General features: G+C 40.5%; 1 protein-coding gene across 1 annotated transcript in view; it reads right to left on the bottom strand.

Moving 5' to 3' along the window:
• Nucleotides 1-23847, bottom strand: part of ITGB3 (integrin subunit beta 3) — a 55311-nt gene that overhangs the window by 4256 nt on the left and 27208 nt on the right. The window contains exons 11-14 of the mRNA XM_075277139.1: nucleotides 10039-10261; nucleotides 9312-9415; nucleotides 8151-8270; nucleotides 4994-5160 (exon numbers count right to left, since the gene is read on the bottom strand). Coding sequence (XP_075133240.1) covers nucleotides 4994-5160; nucleotides 8151-8270; nucleotides 9312-9415; nucleotides 10039-10261 — 614 coding nt within the window. The remainder of the gene's footprint in view (nucleotides 1-4993; nucleotides 5161-8150; nucleotides 8271-9311; nucleotides 9416-10038; nucleotides 10262-23847) is intronic.

Below are 23847 nucleotides of genomic sequence, written 5' to 3'. Positions count from 1 at the left end.
GTCAAGACAATCTCCTGCAGTTCAAACCGAGCATCAGTATGGGGAAGAAAGGTGATTTGAGTGCCTTTGAACGTGGCATGGTTGTTGGTGCCAGAAGGGCTGGTCTGAGTATTTCAGAAACTGCTGATCTACTGGGATTTTCACGCACAACCATCTCTAGGGTTTACAGAGAATGGTCCGAAAAAGAAAAAACATCCAGTGAGCGGCAGTTCTGTGGGCGGAAATGCGTTGTTGATGCCAGAGGTCAGAGGAGAATGGCCAGACTGGTTCGAGCTGATAGAAAGGCAACAGTGACTCAAATGGCCACCCGTTACAACCAAGGTAGCCAGAAGAGCATCTCTGAACGCACAGTACGTCGAACTTTGAGGCAGATGGGCTACAGCAGCAGAAGACCACACCGGGTGCCACTCCTTTCAGCTAAGAACAGGAAACTGAGGCTACAATTTGCACAAGCTCATCGAAATTGGACAATTGAAGATTGGAAAAACGTTGCCTGGTCTGATGAGTCTCGATTTCTGCTGCGACATTCGGATGGTAGGGTCAGAATTTGGCGTCAACAACATGAAAGCATGGATCCATCCTGCCTTGTATCAACGGTTCAGGCTGGTGGTGGTGGTGTCATGGTGTGGGGAATATTTTCTTGGCACTCTTTGGGTCCCTTGGTACCAATTGAGCATCGTTGCAACGCCAAAGCCTACCTGAGTATTGTTGCTGACCATGTCCATCCCTTTATGACCACAATGTACCCAACATCTGATGGCTACTTTCAGCAGGATAATGCGCCATGTCATAAAGCTGGAATCATCTCAGACTGGTTTCTTGAACATGACAATGAGTTCACTGTACTCCAATGGCCTCCACAGTCACCAGATCTCAATCCAATAGAGCATCTTTGGGATGTGGTGGAACGGGAGATTCGCATCATGGATGTGCAGCCGACAAATCTGCGGCAACTGTGTGATGCCATCATGTCAATATGGACCAAAATCTCTGAGGAATGCTTCCAGCACCTTGTTGAATCTATGCCACGAAGAATTGAGGCAGTTCTGAAGGCAAAAGGGGGTCCAACCCGTTACTAGCATGGTGTACCTAATAAAGTGGCCGGTGAGTGTACATTGCACAGCATCTATGAAACAAACGGTGTGCAATGTAGACAGTGAACAGTCCATGGAGCGTGCATGAGCTCCATGTCCCCTTCAAATAGTTTATAAGCAGGGCCCCATGTGTTGGACTACCACTTATTTTTTTATTGATGAGGATAGGTTATTAATAAAAAAGAATGGGATAAGCCCTTTAACAAATCTGCTTTATTAAATACTCGTAATACCCATCAAATATCAATTCTGGAGCAACATTTCTTATAGCTCTGCATTGTGCCAATCCTGTATTAAGGGTCCTGAGTTGGGGGCACCCGCTTCAATCCAGTGGTGTAACTAGGAATGTGGGGCCCCAAGGCGAACATTTGACCCCCGACTCCCCACCCTGCACAAACCTCATTCCTGCACACACTATTATGCCCCATAGTGGCCCCTACACGCACACTATTATGTGCAATAGTGGCCCTTTTCAGACCCCAGAGTATAATGATCGGAGACCCAGTGGAGGATACAAACATAAAAAACACTGTTACTTACCTCTCCCTGGCTCCGACGGACTCCCTGAAGATCGCTTCAATGTTGGTCCAGACGTCACCTGACCCAGCCTGGCATCGCAACACATAATGACGCTGGCCTGGACCACATGATGTCTGTGACATCACAAAACAGGCCTGAAGCCTGCTGGAGCGCAGGAGAGGTAAGTAACACTATTTTTTATGTTGTCTCACCTCCCCTGGGCCTCCAATTGTTATACTCTGGGGTCTGAAAAGACCCTAGAGTATAATGATAGCAGTATTTGTGGGGTTCGCGGGCCCGCAACCTCACTTACTGATCCCTGCTCCTTCTCACGGCCACCTCAGCTTCCAAATGGCCCGGGCTCTGTGGCAACTGCTACCCTAGTAGTTATACACCTGGGTGAACCTTTTTTGTAATGTACTTTATTCCTAGCAATTCTCTAACTATAAGATAGGCATTGAGATCTATCCTGTATTCACTGGAAGTATATAAAGATATAACAATTGTCAAAGCGGGTGGGGGGCTGGTGGTTACTTCACATAGCTGCATCTTTGGTTTATACTATCTAAAAACTCACAACCCTGACTGTGCTTTTACCTTGTGATTTTTCCATTTTTATTATAGCTAGTGCTTTCATTTGATATGAAAAGCACTTTTGTAGGCATTGGTGTAACTATAGAAGCTGCAGCTATGACAGGGCCCAGAAGCCAGCGGACCCCACAGGTCACCTTCAACACTCTAGGTCTGGATGAACTTCTTTGATCTCCTTTCTGATTTTCTTTGATGGCTGTCAGTCTTTGTGTCGTAAATGTATGACCCTGCCCTAAGACTGTCTGGAGAAAGAAGATTTATGATCTACAGCCTTGCACTCTCAGAAAGGAGAAAAATAATCTTTTAAAGAGGACCTTCCACCACCAAGTCCAGCCCTTTATATCATTTAATAGTTGCTGCTCCCTTGATTTTTTTCTCTAGCCCCCACCCTTCCTGAGCTATCAGTGCAGTTAGTTTTAATACTTCCTATACTATTTAGACTCTGTACTGTCAGGTCGGCGATGTTAGGCAAGAATAGGGAAGGAGTGTGATTCTGAGTTCTGGAATTGGCTGACTGATTGGAGATCTGAATCACACGCGATTCCTGACACTCCCCTTCTGATATCACAGAGCTAAATAGCACATCAGGGCACCAAAACTAAGTGCACTTTTTACTCAGGAACAGTGGGAGGTAAAGAAAATATTCCAATTGCACTGAAATCAGTGGAGCTGTGCTTATTAATACTAAGATGCTAAGAACTTGATTTGATGGAAGTTGTACAAGGTCCTCTTTAGAGTTAAAAATAGTAGTTCGTCAGCAGCCTATAGTCAATGAGGGATTGAATGGTACAAAAGTTACTACTATGTGGGGAGCACTAACAGGGGATTATAGGAAGCTTGTGTGCATAGACATATTGTGAACAAGTCGTCATGGCGGTCTAGACCCAGATAGAGAAGAAAAAGTAAATGTACAGCTACAGATAGGATGCGGCTGACAGTTGTGAGGTGAAGTTGCAAAGGGCCAAGCTGAAGTTTTGCACCACGGTCCATAAGTCTTAAGATACGGCCCTGTTTGTAGGTCTTATAACACCATAAATTCTGGAGATTCAGCTATTTGATGTGACCCGCTTCCCCTTTGGCAACTGTGAAATCTGTACATGCTGGCAATACACACTGAACAGGGGATAGATTTCTCTGCTTAGTTAAAGATTTGCTAGGGAGAACTTTAAGGCCATGACCCCACATGGCGTAAATGCTGCAGTTTGTCCGTGGCAGAAAAAACAGAGAAAAAAACACTGCAATTTACAGTCAGAGCAAGGGGGATGGGGTGTGTGGTGCAGTGAACATGCTGTGATTTCCAAAACCATTGCAGAAATGCCAGCAGTTTCCCTATAGGTAAAATGGAAGTTTGCAGAGAACTGCCGTCGCAGTTTTTCCTGTAGCACTTTTTTGCTACAACCCACTACGTGGGGCCTAAGGGTGCCTTCACATGGAGTTACGCTCTGTGCTTTTTGCTACATTTTACACATGTAAAAATACACGTATAAAATATAGTAAGCCATTGAGTTCAATGGGTTTTTTCGTATAACGCGCAACTTTTTGCGGGTGCAAAAAGGCGCGCGTTAAAAAAAAAAGCCATTGAAGTCAATGGCTAACTACATTTTACACGTGTATTTTTAAACGTGTAAGGGTGCATTCACACTACTGATACGCTGCCTGATTCTGAACGTTAAAACACGTTCAGAATCAGCGCGTATAAAGCAGATCCCATTCATTTCAATGGGAGCCGGCATACGCGTGCTCCCCATTGAAATGAATGGGCTGCTTTTTTCACTGCGAGTGCTCCCATTGAAGTGAATGGGAAGTGCTCGTGTGTACGGCTAGCTCAGCTCATTCCGAGCCGTACACGCAAGCACTTCCCATTCACTTCAATGGGAGCGCTCGCAGTGAAAAAAGCAGCCCATTCATTTCAATGGGGAGCGCTCGTATGCCGGCTCCTATTGAAATGAATGGGATCTGCTTTATACGCGCTGATTCTGAACGTGTTTTAACGTTCAGAATCAGGCAGCATATCAGTAGTGTGAATGCACCCTGAAATGGACAAAAAGCACGGAGCGTAACTCCATGTGAAGACACCCTTAGACTAAGCGTTGTTTTCTACTAAAGGGGAGCAAAATCGGTTCATAAAGTATATTACAAAAATGTTCACAGTTGCACATTAACTCAATTTCCTACTAAAAGGTATTTTAAAATGTCTTTTCTAAAGCAGGAACTCTGTTAATATTGTAATACAGCAATACTCATTGTGATGATATGGCACCTCCAGGAATAAGCTGGCGATTCAATTACCCTTCTAAGTACAGGTACCAGATATAACAGCTCTGATAACTATAAAGAAATGTGTGTGAAATATTCAATTCCTGAAACTCAGCTTTGAATGTGGAGGTAATATTATCTGCCTTACTTTCCAGAGAACTTTTCCAAAGCATATAGGCTAAATGATCCCAAACAAGCAGTGCAATGGGATTACAAAGAACAATGTAGGAAAGCCAGAAAGTCTGAATACCCCAATGGCTATGTCCTGAGCTTATGCTTTACTCTATAATGGAAGTTCTGTAATCACGAAACGCATATTTGCCACCCCAAGGGCATTCCAGAAGTAAATCACATCATACATTACTTAGCAAACAAAGTTTTGCACAGACCTAGTGTTACAAAGTAGCCGGTTTTATGAAATGATTTCAGCTGCCATGCTGGAATTTGCAGTTCTGTAACAGCTGGAGAGCCACAAGTTACAGTTTTTAGCCATCATTCATAGCTGATATTATCAGTAACACTCTCTTTCTTACCGTGTCCCACTTAGCATTTGCCCTCTCTTCTTCAAATTTAGCAAATTCACGACGATCATGGATGGTAATGAGCAACTTCCATATAAGCAGTGCCACCAGACCCACAAGCAAAATGGCTCCCATGACAGACATTAAGACCACAAGGATGTCAGGGCCCTGAGGACATTCTGTGGAGAATAAAATGGATATTAACTGTAAAGGTGATGAGCGGGAATGCAAGATATAAAACATGCTAGCAAGCTCTTTCCAGGACCACCTTTGCTACACAAACCCAACAACTTCAATAAGAAATATTTCTTATATAATATTTTTTATTTTCAGATTATACATAGAATGAATCTAAAACATGGCTTCTACAGTCTGATTTCTGCTCCAGAGCTGTGTTCATAATTCTGCTACTCGCTTGTCTCAGGGTGCATTCATAGGAACCCATTGAAGTCAATGGGAGGGTTTTTTTTCAGCGCTGAATCTGACGCGAATTCCACTCCAAATTCAGGGCCATTTTCCTCCGTGAGAATGCACCCTCAAATCTCCCCAAATTCCCTATATTACTTGCTAAGGTATGGAAATCCAGTCTCTTTAAGAATACGGAGAGGCATAGGTCATAACATTATAGAAGGTCCCCTTAACTGTACTGATCAGCGGGAGTCTGAGGCTTGAACTCCACCAATTCATAAGAAAGGATTATCAGTGTTAATATTCTAAAGAATCCCTTCAAGTATACTAAATTATACCGTTCTTAGTACCACCCAGCATGTTATTCACTGTAGTTGGAAAGGAAAGGAAGGATGAAAACTTGTCCGCAGTTGTCCTGCTATGGTACAGCCTCAGCCATGCTAATTTTTATATATCAACCAGAACAGATCTCACTTCAGAAGAGATCGGTACCAGCTGCCGAAGAGTTAAGATCTCTGCATCTGCATTTTTTGTAGTCGTAATACATTACAGCTCATTAGAAGGGGCTGAAAAAATTCCTGTAAAGTTTATGTTTTTCTCACGCACCTCCCTCCTGGTATCTGGGACTTGTTCAGAATATGGCGGTGGGTGGATATTTGTATTCATTTGCTGAATTATTTCTAGGCAGAAAATCTTTTCTAGCATTGCCAGAATCACCTACAAGCTGGATATCAAATGTCACAGGCAGTCCGTGTTCCTTGGCAGTAGTTCAATTGAAAACATGGGATAAGGGCCATTATTAGCACTGATTGTCTAAAGATGTGATAGGAAATCAGCACTGCTTATCTATAGACAGAGGAAATGCCACTTTTCTGAGAATGCAGTCTACATTACGCACTTTACTAAAAAACACCATAAAACGAAATAATTGAGGATACACTTATTTTAGAACTCTGCATTGTACATTTGTTATTCCTCCTCAAAATGCAGCAATAAATTGACAATTTACCATTGGGTATCACCATTTTCCATGTCAATAGGGTGTGTCCCAACATAGTCTGATACTGTAATGAATGACCTATGTCAGAAAAGGCCCATTGACAAAGTTATTATTGAAGTAGTTAGTGTTGAGCGATTAGCATTCGATTGAATACCTCGCCGGCATAGGAATGCATGTAATCAGCCAAACACCAAGGGGTTAAATGCATCGAATATACGAAGTGTTTAACCCCCTTGGTGTTCGGCCGATTACACACACTCCTATGCCGGCAAGGTATTCGATCGAATACTACTCGCTCAACACTAGTATTTACTAAAAAAGACACGACAAGAAATCAGACAGGTCATTTTAAGGTACCATAAGAATATAGTTCTGGGTTCAGTGCTTGTTCTGGCATGTTGAGTTGCCACATACACCTTTCCTACATTCTTAAATAGAAAATCTGCATACATTTTGAGAACTATATGTTCACGGGGATGTACTGGATTAGAAAACCAGCTGCTTTTCTTTTAGAAAAAGAGCCACCCTAGTCTATAGGCTATATCTAGTATTGCAGCTCAGTCTAGTTCACTTGAATGCGGCTAAGGGCTCGTTCACATCTGCGCCCGGTCTCCGTTCTGCAGGTTTCCGTTTCCTGCACAAAACAGAGGCAGGAGACGGAAACCTGCAGGAGTCTTTCTCACCCATTCATTTGAATGGGTAAGAAAGCTGTCCGGCGGTGAGCGTTTTATGCTCTCCGCCGCGAAACCGTTTTTTTAAATCCGGACACAGAGTCGGACATGCAGTATTCTGTGTCCGGATTTAAAAAAAAACAGTTTCGCGGCGGAGAGCATAAAACGCTCACCGCCGCTTACGGCCGGACCCGGTCTGTGGTTTCCGTCTTTTTGCATGCAGAAGACGGAAACCACAGAACGGAGTGCCGAACACAGGTGTGAACCTAGCGTAAGGCTTGGTTCACACATCAGTATGCCATCCGTCCGTTTGAATTCAGTTTGAGACTAAAAATGGACTGATGCACATACTGATTGTATACGACACCATTTTATGCTGATAGCAAATGCTGTCCTTAGCCTAGAGGACAGATAAGGGGATTAAAAGTAGCAATTGTAAACAGAGTAGAGATAAGGACATATAATAAATGTCCTTATCTCATATGTCCTTATGTCATATAATAAATGTCATATAATAATACTGATGTGTGAACCAAGCATTAGTCTAATAAGGCCCCATGTAGCTGGCTGCATAAAAAAAGTGCTGAAGAAAAAAAAAACCACAGCAGATAAGCATCTCGGTTTTTCCCACAGCGCTTTTTACTTATAGGAAACCTCTGCGGACTTTCTGCTTTCATTATATCTGTACCTTACAAGTACAGATTTTTTTTTTTTATCAACAAACTACATCCCTAGACAAGTTATTGTAGCTTTTTCTTAGAGCAGCTGTCTCCTATCACATGCCTGTGATCACCATCCAAAGTCTGGCCAAAATAAACGTCATGACTTGTTTTGCTAGCTGGAAAGCAGGACAAAAACAGGCCGGGGCTGTTGATTCCATCCAGCTATTTTGTCAGCAAATTATTACGTGACAAGGGGTTATCTAAAGATGGATATACCAAATAAAAACAGCAAGTTAAATACCGTACTTTTCATCGTTATGCCGTTTTTTTTTTTTTTTGGTACTGTTGTTTTTACAATGGTCACGGTCAAGGAATGTCATGATCTGAAGGAGACTTGAAGAAATGTCATGTAGCTGTCACACGCTTACCTGCTTCATTAATGACATATAATACAGACTTCCCACTTGAGTCTTCATGGTATTGGAATCTGACCACACAGTCATTCTCATCCTTATAGGTGCAATTCACTGCATCCTTCCCATTGTCAACTGAAAATGAAACATGAAAAGAGAAGGCATGTGAGATGGATGTCCAACTTAGGATTGTGGGTAACTTTATATCTACATTGGAGGTCTGTTCAGGTCCTCTGTTGCAGAGTCCGTTTAAAGTCTCAGACGAAAAAGTCCTGCAAGTACAACTTTTTCGTGAAACAAACTCACAAAAGAAAACAACGAATACCTGACAGACCCCATTATAGTCAGTAGCGTGCCTCAAGATCTGTTGATATCCAACATTAGACAAATCTATCTATTGTTTAATCTGTTCTTCTTTCCTATAATAGAACAGATTAATCAACACGAGTGTGAACCCACCTTAAGCAGCTCAAGGGCCTATTAGGGTAAGGGGGCATTCACACGATGTAACACGGCGTTGATTCTGACATGATAACTCGTGTAAGAATCAGCGCTGCAAAACAGAATCCCATTGACTTCAATGGATTCCGTTTAACGTGCGTAACACATTGAAATCAATGGGATAAAAAGCCTCCCATTGATTTCATTGTGTTACGCGCGTTAAATGGAACCCATCGAAGTCAATGGGATTCTGTTTTGCAGCGCTGATTCTTATCGTGCAAGAATCAGTGCTGCGTTACATCGTGTGAATGCCCCCCAGGGGATAAGTATCTAGTTGCTGGGAATCCCACAGCTAGGACCTTCACTGACTACAAGAACATTGGTCCTGTGTTCCCCATTTGAATGGAGTGAAATATAAAATCTATGGCACTGATGAAGATCGCTAAGTACTGTCGCCATCAGTCGGTTATCTGCATCAGTCCCATAAATAAATAACAGAGATAAAGGTCCTAGCAGTGGTACGCTGGAGTTCAGGCACTTATCTATCCACAGTCTATAAGCTATTATTGTGGGACAACCTCTTTAAATCTGATAGGAAACAGTACAAACTAAATGTAGGTACACCTGACTTAAAGGGGGTGTGAAGACTATGAATAAAGGAAAGCCTCTTTCATGGAAGCGAGTCAATATTTTCCAATACCATTGCCTGGTATTGCAGGTCAGCTCCATACTTACCTAACTCTGTCACAGATACAATCTCGTCACGACAAATTCTCTTGCATAAAGTTTCATCCTCAAACCAGGGACCACGCTCAAACTTCCTGCACTCCACACAACTCCTGATTCACAAAGACAGAAATCAAAGACATATAATAAATATAATACATAGCATGTCACACAGAACAAAGTTTGCCTATGCTAACTACTTTGGTAGCAAACATTTACCCAACCATATGCTTACAATAGTGTATAGGAGTATACAAGACAATTGATAAAAATTGGCTTGCCTGCACCCACCACTAGAGGCACCTATGAGTCTTATTGTAGACACTATGGTGGATGTAGGTGGACAAAAGTTTATTATGTTTACTCTCTAATTCTATCAATATACGTGAGATTTAAAGATTTATATCAGAAAAACAGAGACCTAATCATTCTATACAAATATTCTGAAATGAATCAACATAAAATACTTATCTTTTTTAGAAAAAACAAACAAACAAAATGGGTTCAAGGTTGAACCTTGTAACCACAATATAAAATATAACTAATACATAAAAGTGTACTAGTCCTAAGTGTGATATTTGCCATGAACACTATTTTTTTCTGTTTCTCTCCTGGAGGAGCTCATTTGTGATTTATATGTGTATATGAGTGAGATTGTACATTGATAAGGAGAAGAATGTTACTATAGGGAGTTATATACATTGCAAACAAAGACTGTGCATGGAATTACAATCACTTTTTAAAGGTACAGGCATCTGGACAAGTTGGACATTTTTCACATGTGTCTCCATATGAACCAGGCTGGGTGCAGTCACACTTCCCACAAACACACTGTCCTCTTCCACTGCATAGGAGTCCACTGCTGGACATACACATGTCTGTGCGGGTTGTGCAGTTACAATAGTCTCCTGTCCAGTCAGATTCGCAGATGCAATCCCCACAGTTACACTGTCCGTGTCCTAGAAAATGGATAAGAAGATACACAAGCCTATATCAGATACCAGTTTATGGAATGAAGACTGTACAGTACTTAAACAAAGGGTGAGACATGACAGACATCACATAACCACTGCAATAAAATGACTTCCAAATGTACATGCCATTTGACATTTTTTGGGTGGCTTGCATGTGTGTGAAAAGTATCACCTTTAAGGATAAGTGGATGGCACATGCATTTGCTTAAAGGTTTTGTCCAACTCATTTTTATTATTAATAGCGCTGCTAGTGAGGCCATAAACATAACAATCCAGTACTCACCCAGGCGCCCCAATTCCAGCAACAGCAGCTCCTTTCGTCTATATACAGGTCTGCAGCTTACAGTACAGACGGAAAGTTTGGACACACATTCTCATTCAAAGAGTTTTCTGTATTTTCATGACTATGAAAATTGTGGATTCACACTGAAGGCATCAAAACTAGGAATTGACACATGTGGAATTATATACTTAACAAAAAAAGTGTGAAACAACTGAAAATGTGTCTTATATTCTAGGTTCTTCAAAGTAGCCACTTTTTGCTTTGATTACTGCTTTGCACACTCTTGGCATTCTCTTGATGAGCTTCAAGAGGTAGTCACCGGAAATGGTCTTCCAACAGTCTTGAAGGAGTTCCCAGAGATACTTAGCACTTGTTGGCCCTTTTGCCTTCACTCTGTGGTCCAGCTCACCCCCAAACCATCTCGATTGGATTCAGGTCTGGTGACTGTGAAGGCCAGGTCATCTGGCGTAGCACCCCATCACTCTCCTTCTTGGTCATATAGGCCTTACACAGCCTGGAGGTGTGTTTGGGGTCATTGTCCTGTTGAAAAATAAATGATGGTCCAACTAAACGCAAACCGGATGGAATAGCATGCCGTTGCAAGATGCTGTGGTAGCCATGCAGGTTCAGTATGCCTTCAATTTTGCCAACAGTGTCACCAGCAAAGCACCCTCACACCATCACACCTCCTCCTCCATGCGTCACGGTGGGAACCAGGCATGTAGAGTCCATCTGTTCACCTTTTCTGCATCGCACAAAGACACGGTGGTTAGAACCAAAGGTCTCAAATTTGGACTCATCAGACCAAAGCACAGATTTCCACTGGTCTAATGTCCTTTCCTTGTGTTCTTTAGCCCAAACAAGTCTCTTCTGCTTGTTGCCTGTCCTTAGCAGTGGTTTTCTAGCAGCTATTTTACCATGAAGGCCTGCTGCACAAAGTCTCCTCTTAACAGTTGTTGTAGAGATGTGTCTGTTGCTAGAACTCTATGTGGCATTGACCTGGTCTCTAATCTGAGCTGCTGTTAACCATTGATTTCTGAGGCTGGTGACTCTGATGAACTTATCCTCCGCAGCAGAGGTGACTCTTGGTCTTCATTTCCTGGGGCGGTCCTTATGTGAGCCAGTTTCTTTATAGCACTTGATGGTTTTTGGAACTGCACTTGGGGACACTTTCAAAGTTTTCCCAATTTTTTGGACTGACTGACCTTCTTTTCTTAAAGTAATGATGGCCACTCGTTTTTCTTTACTTAGCTGCTTTTTTCTTGCCATAATACAAATTCTAATAGTCTATTCACTAGGACTATCAGCTGTGTATCCACCTGACTTCTCCACAACACAACTGATGGTCCCAACCCTATTTATAAGGCAAGAAATCCCACTTATTAAACCTGACAGGGCACACCTGTGACGTGAAAACCATTTCTGGTGACTACCTCTTGAAGCTCATCAAGAGAATGCCAAGAGTGTGCAAAGCAGGAATCAAAGCAAAAGTTGGCTACTTTGAAGAACCTAGAATATAAGACTCATTTTCAGTTGTTTCACACTTTTTTGTTAAGTATATAATTCCACATGTGTTAAATCATAGTTTTGATGCCTTCAGTGTGAATCTACAATTTTCATAGTCATGAAAATACAGTAAACTCTTTGAATGAGAAGGTGTGTCTAAACGTTTGGTCTGTATTGTGATATCCCAGTGATATCCCAATTGTGCAAGGTGATTGCTGCAGCCAATTATAGCCTGCAACGGTGGCCTCTTCACAAATGGAACAAGACTGTTGTGACTTGCTGAATGTGAGGAGGTAACTGTTGACACCATTGGTCAGTCACCTGGCACAAACAACAAGGGAACCTATATAAAGATGAATGGAACTGCTGCCTCTGGAAATGAAGGGCCAGAGAGAGGTGAATAGTGGTTTGCTATGTGTATGGTCCATGAGTTGTCCAAGATAACCTGTTTTTTGATAAGATGAAGGGGAAGGTAAAACAAAACATACTATCATATACTGATTTTGAGGTGGATTCAGCCATCAAAATCAGCGCCAAACAAGTCTGTGTGCACTGACCCTAAGGGTCCATTCACATGGAGAAAAATGGTGAGGAATTTGGTGTGGAATTTCAGCGCTAAATTCCACACCAAATTCCTCACCATTTTCCTCCGTGTGAATGAACCCTAAAGGAACTGGGACTTCACAGGTGATGTATGTGAGTTACGTCCCAGGTCCTTTACTTAGGTCTCAGTGGTCACGTGCAGCAGGGACTTCTGCCAAAACAAGACACCAGAGCAGCAACGAACCACAGTGGGAAACAACGGAGTACTGGGGACAGATAAGTATTGGGGGTTTTTTTGTTTGTTTTTTCACCTTCCCTGGCCTCATATCAGAAAACAAGTTAGCCTGGACAACCCCTTTAAATAACAAAAATATGAGTCAGAAAAACCCTTTCTATAACAACTTCATTACTACATATGCAGAATTACGACATATGTCAGATCTAGAATTATTAGGGTAGGACAGAGGTGGTGTTATCACATTTTACGTGTTTACTTCTTTTGATAGGTATTTTTGATGACCGATACCAGGCAGATCATTCCTCCACCCAAACATGACATTCTGCATTGTGTGAAATAGAAATTGAGATCACAGAAGTTATAGCAATGTACATATTGCATCATTTTGGTATACCAATGTAAAAACACTGAAAACTATATACAAGCGAACAGAGATGTTTTGACCGGGGCACAATAATCTGTACAGCAAACGCTGTCACATGAATTCTGGCAATAGGAGCAGATATGTAATGTTTATAAAACTGCAAAACTACCATTTCAGTGGTTTAGCATGCCCACTTATCCCACACAGTCTGCCTAATGTATCCTGTTGAGAAACCAAAATTATACTCTTGTCCTGTACTCATTCTATTATTCCTAGTTTGTAAATTCCCCTAACATCTCAATTGTCCATTGTTTGTTCTATAACCTCCACCTAGTAATCCATAAAACCTCACCCTATTTCTTCTCTTATTACTCCATATATCTCCCTAGATCTCCTCCTATTACTCCATGTAATCTCCCCTATATCTCCTCCTATTACTCCATATAACCTCTCCCTATATCTCTTCCTATTATTCCATATAACCTTTCCCTATATCTCCTCCTATTACTCCATATAACATCTCTCTATATCTCCTCCTATTACTCCATATAACCTCTCCCTATATCTCCTCCTATTACCCCATATATCCTCTCCCTATATCTCCTACTATTACTCCATATACCCTCTCCCTATATCTCCTCCTATTACTCCATATAACCTCTCCCTATATCTCCCCCTATTACTCCATATAACTTCTCCCTATATCTCCCCCTATTACTCCATATAACCTCTCCCTATATCTCCCCCTATTACTCCATATAACCTCTCCCTATATCTCTTCCTATTATTCCATATAACCTTTCCCTATATCTCCTCCTATTACTCCATATAACATCTCTCTATATCTCCTCCTATTACTCCATATAACCTCTCCCTATATCTCCTCCTATTACCCCATATATCCTCTCCCTATATCTCCTACTATTACTCCATATACCCTCTCCCTATATCTCCTCCTATTACTCCATATAACCTCTCCCTATATCTCCCCCTATTACTCCATATAACCTCTCCCTATATCTCCTCCTATTACTCCATATAACCTCTCCCTATATCTCCCCCTATTACTCCATATAACCTCTCCCTATATCTCCCCCTATTACTCCATATAACCTCTCCCTATATCTCCTCCTATTATTCCATATAACCTCTCCCTATATCTCATCCTATTACCCCATATATCCTCTCCCTATATCTCCTACTATTACTCCATATAACCTCTCCCGATATCTCCTCCTATTACTCCATATAACCTCTCCCTATATCTCCCCCTTTACTCCATATAACCTCTCCCTATAACTCCCCCTTTACTCCATATAACCTCTCCCTATATTCCCTTTTTTCTTATCAGTGTTATCTTTGTCTGATCCTTTCGGCATATATATAATGCCGTGGCAAACATTATTTGTTATTCAGACTAGTCACCATATTATATTGTGGATGTAGGATACCATCTGAATGTTATTTCTCTAAGACAGTGTATGTATGGACATTTCTCCATTATTACTTATAAGTGTTGGGGTTTCTATATATATTGTGTCATTTTTTTGGGGTTACTCCCAGCTAGTCATTTGTGGGAGGGTTGCGGTATTTGTCCACCTATAAACATCTAGGTGGATCCTCCTCTGTTGTCCTCCAGTGTCTTATATGTTTCTTTTATTTATTTTTTGGAGTATTTAATAAAAATTTTTGAACTTTTATGTTACTTTATTTGGTTCTGTGTTTTTTTGTTTGTACATTTGAAATTGGTTCTCAGGACTGTTTAGCAAAGAAAAATTTTGGGTACAAAATTCTTTTGGTGTTTGATTAATATTTTTGTTATATCTGTATTTTCAGAAGTACCCCCAGCATTTATGGATTATAAAAAACGGGACAAGGGTTGGATCTCCCGTATTGGTACTGTTTTTGGGGGGACTGCAGTGGTTGATACCGAACCCAGTAATATTAAGGACCTTAAGCTGAAGATACGTGATCTTTTAAGAAAACGTATTAAAATTTGGTGGAATAAAGCGGCCCTGGAAAATTACTTATCTAAGAATATTATACCCAGGGGTCTGCGTGTCCAAATCTTCCCTACTTTTGACAGTGAAGACGTGTCCTTCTCTAGTAGGTGGGAAGATACACTTACTAAGTGTTCTCGAACATTGATAGAGTTACTCATTGGAGCAGATAGAAAACAACTTGACTCTCTTGAGAAAGAAATTGACACTTTGAGAGAAAAAATTCAACAATCTTTGTCTCAGGAGGAGGTAGAGGCGTTTGACAAAACATTGGATGAGGATTTAGCAAAGTGGGAGAAAAATATTCAAGATTTTAAAGCCAAAAAGTTTCAAAGAGATTTCAAGGATTTTGAATCCGGTCGTGTGTACCGGTGGCATCAAAAACAAGATAAAAGGGATTCTCGTTCTAGATCCTCCTCCTTGGCCTCCTTGACATCTTTGGACGGAACATGTTCCGGTTTTTTAGACAAACCAGGTACCTCAGGAAGGGTAGACCCCCCTCTTACCCCATTATCAACAAAAAGGAAAACCAGAGGGACAGTCCAGAGAGGAAAACGCTTCAAAAGGACTTAAAGGTAATAATTTATCCTCATATGTTCTAACCAAACATCAAATTGAGGTGTTGAGCAAGGGATTGTCATTTTCACCAACAGCTGGTTTCAATTATTTTGAGGCAGTTAAAGATTTGGCTCTTTTTCTCCGCAGAATTATGTTTAAGAAATATTTCTCTAAGGATGACTGCATAGAAAATCTGGGAGACATTAGAGAGAGACAGGCTTTACAAGATCTGATGGATTTATTAGAAGAACAAACAGGATCAGAGAGATCAGGATTGCCTCATCATCTGTGTCGCCGATCACAACATTTCCCCCCTTTTTCATTATGTCCACAGGTGGATATATTTTTCCGATTGGTCAGTAAGGATTTTGCATCTTTATCCACTAAAACAGAGAATTCGAATTTGAATTATAAACAAAGACAAGCTCTTCGGGAATTAAAAACTCTTAGAGACGTGGTTATTAAACCAGCAGATAAGGGGGGGAATGTTGTGGTCTGGCCGACACAGTTGTATGAAAAAGAGGCATTTCGGCAGTTGAATAATACAACTTGTTATCGGAAACTAACTGAGAATCCTTTGTCTCTTTTTAAGAATCAACTTGATGTAATTTTGAACCGAGCTGTTGAGGATAATGTTATAACATCTAAAATTAGGGAGGGACTTACGGTAGACTCCCCCGTGATACCAACTTTTTTTTTTTACTCCATATAACCTCTCCCTATAACTCCCCCTTTACTCCATATAACCTCTCCCTATATCTCCTCCTATTACTCCATATAACCTCTCCCTATACCTCCTCCTATTACTCCATATAACCTCTCCCTATATCTCCTCCTATTACTCCATATAATCTCTCCCTATATCTCCTCCTATTACTCCATATAACCTCTCCCTATATCCCCTCCTATTACTCCATATAACCTCTCCCTATATACCCCCCTATTACTCCATATAACCTCTCCCTATATCTCTTCCTATTATTCCATATAACCTTTCCCTATTTCTCCTCCTATTACTCCATATAACATCTCTCTATATCTCCTCCTATTACTCCATATAACCTCTCCCTATATCTCCTCCTATTACTCCATATAACCTCTCCCTATATCTCCTCCTATTACTCCATATAACCTCTCCCTATATCTCCTCCTATTACTCCATATAACCTCTCCCTATATCTCATCCTATTACTGCATATAACCTCTCCCTATATCTCCCCCTATTACTCCATATAACCTCTCCCTATATCTCCCCCTATTACTCCATATAACCTCTCCCTATATCTCTTCCTATTATTCCATATAACCTTTCCCTATTTCTCCTCCTATTACTCCATATAACATCTCTCTATATCTCCTCCTATTACTCCATATAACCTCTCCCTATATCTCCTCCTATTATTCCATATAATCTCTCCCTATATCTCCTCCTATTACTCCATATAACCTCTCCCTTTATCTCCCCCTATTACTCCATGTAACTTCTCTCTATATCTCCTCCTATTACTCCATATAATCTCTCCCTATATCTCATCCTATTACTCCATATAACCTCTCCCTATATCTCCCCCTATTACTCCATATAACCTCTCCCTATATCTCCCCCTGTTACACCATATAACATCTCCCTATATCTCCTCCTATTACTCCATATAACCTCTCCCTATATCTCCTCCTATTACTCTATATACCCTCTCCCTATATCTCCTCCTATTACTCCATATAACCTTTCCCTATATCTCCTCCTATTACTCCATATAACCTCTCCCTATATCTCCCCCTATTACTCCATATAACCTCTCCCTATATCTCCTCCTATTACTCCATATAACCTTTCCCTATATCTCCTCCTATTACACCATATAACCTCTCCCTATATCTCTTCCTATTACTCCATATAACCTCCCCTATATCTCCTATTACTCCATATAACCTCTCCCTATATAACCTCCTATTACTCCATATAACCTCTCCCTATATAACCTCCTATTACTCCATATACCCTCTTACTATATCTCCTCCTATTACTCCACATAACCTCTCCCTATACCTCCTCCTATTACTCCATATAACCTCTCCCTATATCTCCTCCTATTACTCCATATAACCTCTCCCTATATCTCCTCCTATTACTCCATATAACCTCTCCCTATATCTCCTCCTATTACTCCATATAACCTCTCCCTGTACCTCCCCCTATTACTCCATATAACCTCTCCCTATATCTCCTCCTATTACTCCATATATCCTCTCCCTATATCTCCTCCTATTACTCCATATAACATCTCTCTATATCTCCTCCTATTACTCCATATAACCTCTCCCTATATCTCATCCTATTACTCCATATAACCTCTCCCTATATCTCTTCCTATTATTCCATATAACCTCTCCCTATATCTCCCCCTATTACTCCATATAACCTCTCCCTATATCTCTTCCTATTATTCCATATAACCTTTCCCTATATCTCCTCCTATTACTCCATATAACCTCTCCGTATATCTCCTCCTATTACTCCATATAACCTCTCCCTATATCTCCTATTACTCCATATAACCTCTCCCTATATCTCCTCCTATTACTCCATATAACCTCTCCCTATATCTCCTCCTATTACTCCATATAACCTCTCCCTTTATCTCCCCCTATTACTCCATGTAACTTCTCTCTATATCTCCTCCTATTACTCCATATAATCTCTCCCTATATCTCATCCTATTACTCCATATAACCTCTCCCTATATCTCCCCCTATTACTCCATATAACCTCTCCCTATATCTCCCCGTTACACCATATAACATCTCCCTATATCTCCTCCTATTACTCCATATAACCTCTCCCTATATCTCCTCCTATTACTCTATATACCCTCTCCCTATATCTCCTCCTATTACTCCATATAACCTTTCCCTATATCTCCTCCTATTACTCCATATAACCTCTCCCTATATCTCCCCCTATTACTCCATATAACCTCTCCCTATATCTCCTCCTATTACTCCATATAACCTTTCCCTATATCTCCTCCTATTACACCATATAACCTCTCCCTATATCTCTTCCTATTACTCCATATAACCTCCCCTATATCTCCTATTACTCCATATAACCTCTCCCTATATCTCCTATTACTCCATATAACCTCTCCCTATATAACCTCCTATTACTCCATATACCCTCTTACTATATCTCCTCCTATTACTCCACATAACCTCTCCCTATACCTCCTCCTATTACTCCATATAACCTCTCCCTGTACCTCCCCCTATTACTCCATATAACCTCTCCCTATATCTCCTCCTATTACTCCATATATCCTCTCCCTATATCTCCTCCTATTACTCCATATAACATCTCTCTATATCTCCTCCTATTACTCCATATAACCTCTCCCTATATCTCATCCTATTACTCCATATAACCTCTCCCTATATCTCTTCCTATTATTCCATATAACCTCTCCCTATATCTCCCCCTATTACTCCATATAACCTCTCCCTATATCTCATCCTATTACTCCATATAACCTCTCCCTATATCTCTTCCTATTATTCCATATAACCTTTCCCTATATCTCCTCCTATTACTCCATATAACCTCTCCGTATATCTCCTCCTATTACTCCATATAACCTCTCCCTATATCTCCTATTACTCCATATAACCTCTCCCTATATCTCCTCCTATTACTCCATATAACCTCTCCCTATATCTCCTCCTATTACTCCATATAACCTCTCCCTTTATCTCCCCCCTATTACTCCATGTAACTTCTCTCTATATCTCCTCCTATTACTCCATATAATCTCTCCCTATATCTCATCCTATTACTCCATATAACCTCTCCCTATATCTCCCCCTATTACTCCATATAACCTCTCCCTATATCTCCCCGTTACACCATATAACATCTCCCTATATCTCCTCCTATTACTCCATATAACCTCTCCCTATATCTCCTCCTATTACTCTATATACCCTCTCCCTATATCTCCTCCTATTACTCCATATAACCTTTCCCTATATCTCCTCCTATTACTCCATATAACCTCTCCCTATATCTCCCCCTATTACTCCATATAACCTCTCCCTATATCTCCTCCTATTACTCCATATAACCTTTCCCTATATCTCCTCCTATTACACCATATAACCTCTCCCTATATCTCTTCCTATTACTCCATATAACCTCCCCTATATCTCCTATTACTCCATATAACCTCTCCCTATATCTCCTATTACTCCATATAACCTCTCCCTATATAACCTCCTATTACTCCATATACCCTCTTACTATATCTCCTCCTATTACTCCACATAACCTCTCCCTATACCTCCTCCTATTACTCCATATAACCTCTCCCTGTACCTCCCCCTATTACTCCATATAACCTCTCCCTATATCTCCTCCTATTACTCCATATATCCTCTCCCTATATCTCCTCCTATTACTCCATATAACATCTCCCTATACCTCCTCCTATTACTCCATATGACCTCTCCCTATATCTCCTCCTATTACTCCATATAACCTCTCCCTATATCTCCTCCTATTACTCCATATACCCTCTCCCTATATCTCCTCCTATTACTCCATATAACCTCTACCTATATCTCCTATTACTCCATATAACCTCTCCCTATATCTCCTCCTATTACTCCATATAACCTCTCCCTATATCTCCTCCTTTTCCTCCATATAACCTCTCCCTATATCTCCTCCTATTACTCCATATAACCTCTCTCTATATCTCCTCCTATTACTCCATATAACCTCTCCCTACATCTCCTCCTATTACTCCATATAACCTCTCCCTATATCGCCTCCTTTTCCTCCATATAACCTCTCCCTATATCTCTTCCTATTATTCCATATAACCTCTATATCTCCTCCTATTACTCCATATAACCTCTCCCTATATCTCCTCCTATTACTCCATATACCCTCTCCCTATATCTCCTCCTATTACTCCATATAACCTCTATATCTCCTCCTATTACTCCATATACCCTCTCCCTATATCTCCTCCTATTACTCCATATAACCTCTATATCTCCTCCTATTCCTCCATATAACCTCTCCCTATAACTATACTTAGTATTCCATTTAGTGTCACTCCCTGCCACTATTTCACTACGTACGCTCACAGGATACAGTGTAGACCTGTTCAGAAACAGCTGGCACGACTCCACTATTTAATAACAGTTCTGCTAAAACATGAAATAATGAAGATAAAACTGAACTTTACCCTCCGTGTTATCAGGAGGTTTGCTCTGCTCCACCATCTATAAACATTCCTTATACTGTATAGCATTTGGCACATTTTTATGGCAAGTGGCTGGTTATACTGAGGCTGTGCTAATGTATTGGCTGGAAGTGGCAGGCAGTTATTTATTTACATGTGAATCTATGACAACAACGTAAAGCACCTTCTGTCTTATTAAGAAACATGGGTTTATGTTTGCTAATGTTTAACACACCTTCACATGTATTAAGTTTGCATACAGATTTTTCTGGGGATTTACTGCCCCTTTCTGATATTACCTTGTGCTTAGCATCAGACAGATGAGTATAAAGGGGTGAATACATTCCACTTCTGATTGGTAACTCATTTTATTACTATTTACTATGCTTTATGTATATATGACATATACTAGCGTCTGATTTCATGTTCTAGATAGAAGCTAGACTTTTGTCTCAAGCTGTCCAGTTCCTGGTATGATATATCCTTTCTCAGTAATTCCCAGGACATCACAATTAGGGTAAAAGTTAGTTATTTCCGGCCTACAATTAATATTAGTCATTGAATATAATAATATACTACTTTCACAAAGAAGGCCAGTGAAAAATAGTAAACAATATCCACAGAGTACATCGTAAGGAACATGGCACCACCATTAGGCTGAATTCACACGGCGTAAACTGGCACGCAATCTGGCACATATACGTGTGTCAAAGTTTGTGCGCTCAAAAAAGATCCCATTGATTTCAATGGGGGTTACGATCATATACCGCGCGTAATTTTGCGCCTGTAATTTTGTCGTGTGATGCTCGGTTCTCATCTGCGTTTGGGGATTCCATTCCCCTCTCCACATGAAAAATCTGAATTGAAAAGCGCAGCAAGCAGCACTTTTCTCTCTGCATTTTTCATGAGGAACCCACACGGACCCCATTATAGTCTATAGGGTCCACAGGTTTCCTAAGGTAACCGCTTTTTTATGCGTATAGGTTTCTGTTCAGGGGGTCTCCAAGTTGACTCCCCGAATGGAAACCCGAACACAGGTGTGAACCAGGCCTAAGTAAAGTATTTGTTAACCAGTTATTGTAAGCAATGGGTAACAGGAAATTTTATATTGCATCATGGAATGACTTATTTTCTTCAGTGATGACAGAGAAGAGTGAGGGCCGCTTTCCATGACTTGGTGAATTGCTAGAAAGGGTTCAGTCTGGTCATTCCTGTAAAACACCACCTCTTGCTTTGTTTGCCTTGTACACTTTCCTATAATCACTTACTAAGGAAATTCCACTAGAAAATAGCCTTTTCCGTTATTTCACAAACACCATAAGCCACATTAGAAGAGGTGCCAACAATGTTACACATGATATCAGTCCTCAGCATTTCTAAATAGATCATGAAGAAAGAGAAAAGTAGGTATCTTCTACATCCGATTTTCCATAAGACTTAACTTTTATTCCATTTGTCGATTAAAAATTATAAGTTACAGTGTAGAAAAGACAGAAAATACATCGTGGGATAGTCAATAAAAACCGCAGCTCAAAACTGACGCGTTTCGGGTTGCATATGAACCCTTAAACATAGCATGGCTACAAGAAAAAAAGCATATTTTCTTGTAGCCATGCTATGATTAAGGGTTCATATGCAACCCGAAACGCGTCAGTTTTGAGCTGCGGTTTTTATTGACTATCCCACGATGTATTTTCTGTCTTTTCTACACTGTAACTTATAATTTTTAATCGACAAATGGAATAAAAGTTAAGTCTTATGGAAAATCGGATGTAGAAGATACCTACTTTTCTCTTTCTTCATGATTCATTGAGCTTTGCAAAGTCCCAAAGCCAGGGTCTCACACTCCGAAGTATTCCAAAGCCGCATGGTGAGTTAACCATTTCAATACTATATTTCTAAATAGAGACTGACTATGAATCAGGTTCTTATCTGCGGCTCTGCATTGAAATGAATGGAATCTGTAAAATTCTGCAGCACATATCAATTTGACTTTTATAGCAGTCATAGGGGGAATTTACTATTCAGAATTACAAATCAAAATCACCTAATGTAACGTTTTGGTCCAAAATATAGATCTTTACCAGACATGGAGTGGACCAGTTGGTGCAATCTGTGTCCAATAAAGGTCCATATTTTTGACGAAAATGTTACATTTGATGATGTTGGATTGCTAACTCACTTAATAAAACACTCCTAAATGCAAATGTTGTGTAGTGTGGCTAAGCCCCTATCTTTGTAATGCTTTTGTGAGTGCTTGTGAGGGAAACAGATAGATGAACTGGCTATAAAATAAACCTTTTATTTCTTTTGTTAAATGTTGCAGAATTATAGGATGAAAGGTTAACGTAGAAATTCTGTGACATTGTGTATCACTATCAGTATGCACACAAGTCCGTGCAAGCCTCAAATTCTTGAAATAGCCAGGGGATATATGTTATAGATGGGCTGCGGACACACCTAGCTGAAATGAGTATTCACTTCAGAATCTCTGATATTATCACAGATTGGTTTATAATTCTGGCAACAGGCAGTATTACGTGCAACCCCATATGAAAGCTAGCTGCAAAAAACACAGCAAAAGTTCATAGAAATAAAGATGTTTTTAGCTGGAATCAGTAGTCCTAGGAATATCTCTGAAGGACTACAATTCTGTACCACATGTAAAAATTCTGACTATAGCTTTTACCTTTCAGGACTTGCATTTTTACCCACTGAAATTTTGTTTCTCACATGGTGAATTTTTGGATAAATGCACCTGAACTGCTTGTGTGGAGCTAAAGTTCTTGGATGTGCTAAACATCTTAAGGCTGGGGCCCCACATGGCGTA

This window comes from Leptodactylus fuscus, chromosome 6 (assembly GCF_031893055.1).
Source record: "Leptodactylus fuscus isolate aLepFus1 chromosome 6, aLepFus1.hap2, whole genome shotgun sequence".
NCBI lineage: Eukaryota > Metazoa > Chordata > Amphibia > Anura > Leptodactylidae > Leptodactylus > Leptodactylus fuscus.
Note: the sequence above shows the minus strand (reverse complement) of the source record. Positions and strands in the feature narration are given on the sequence as shown.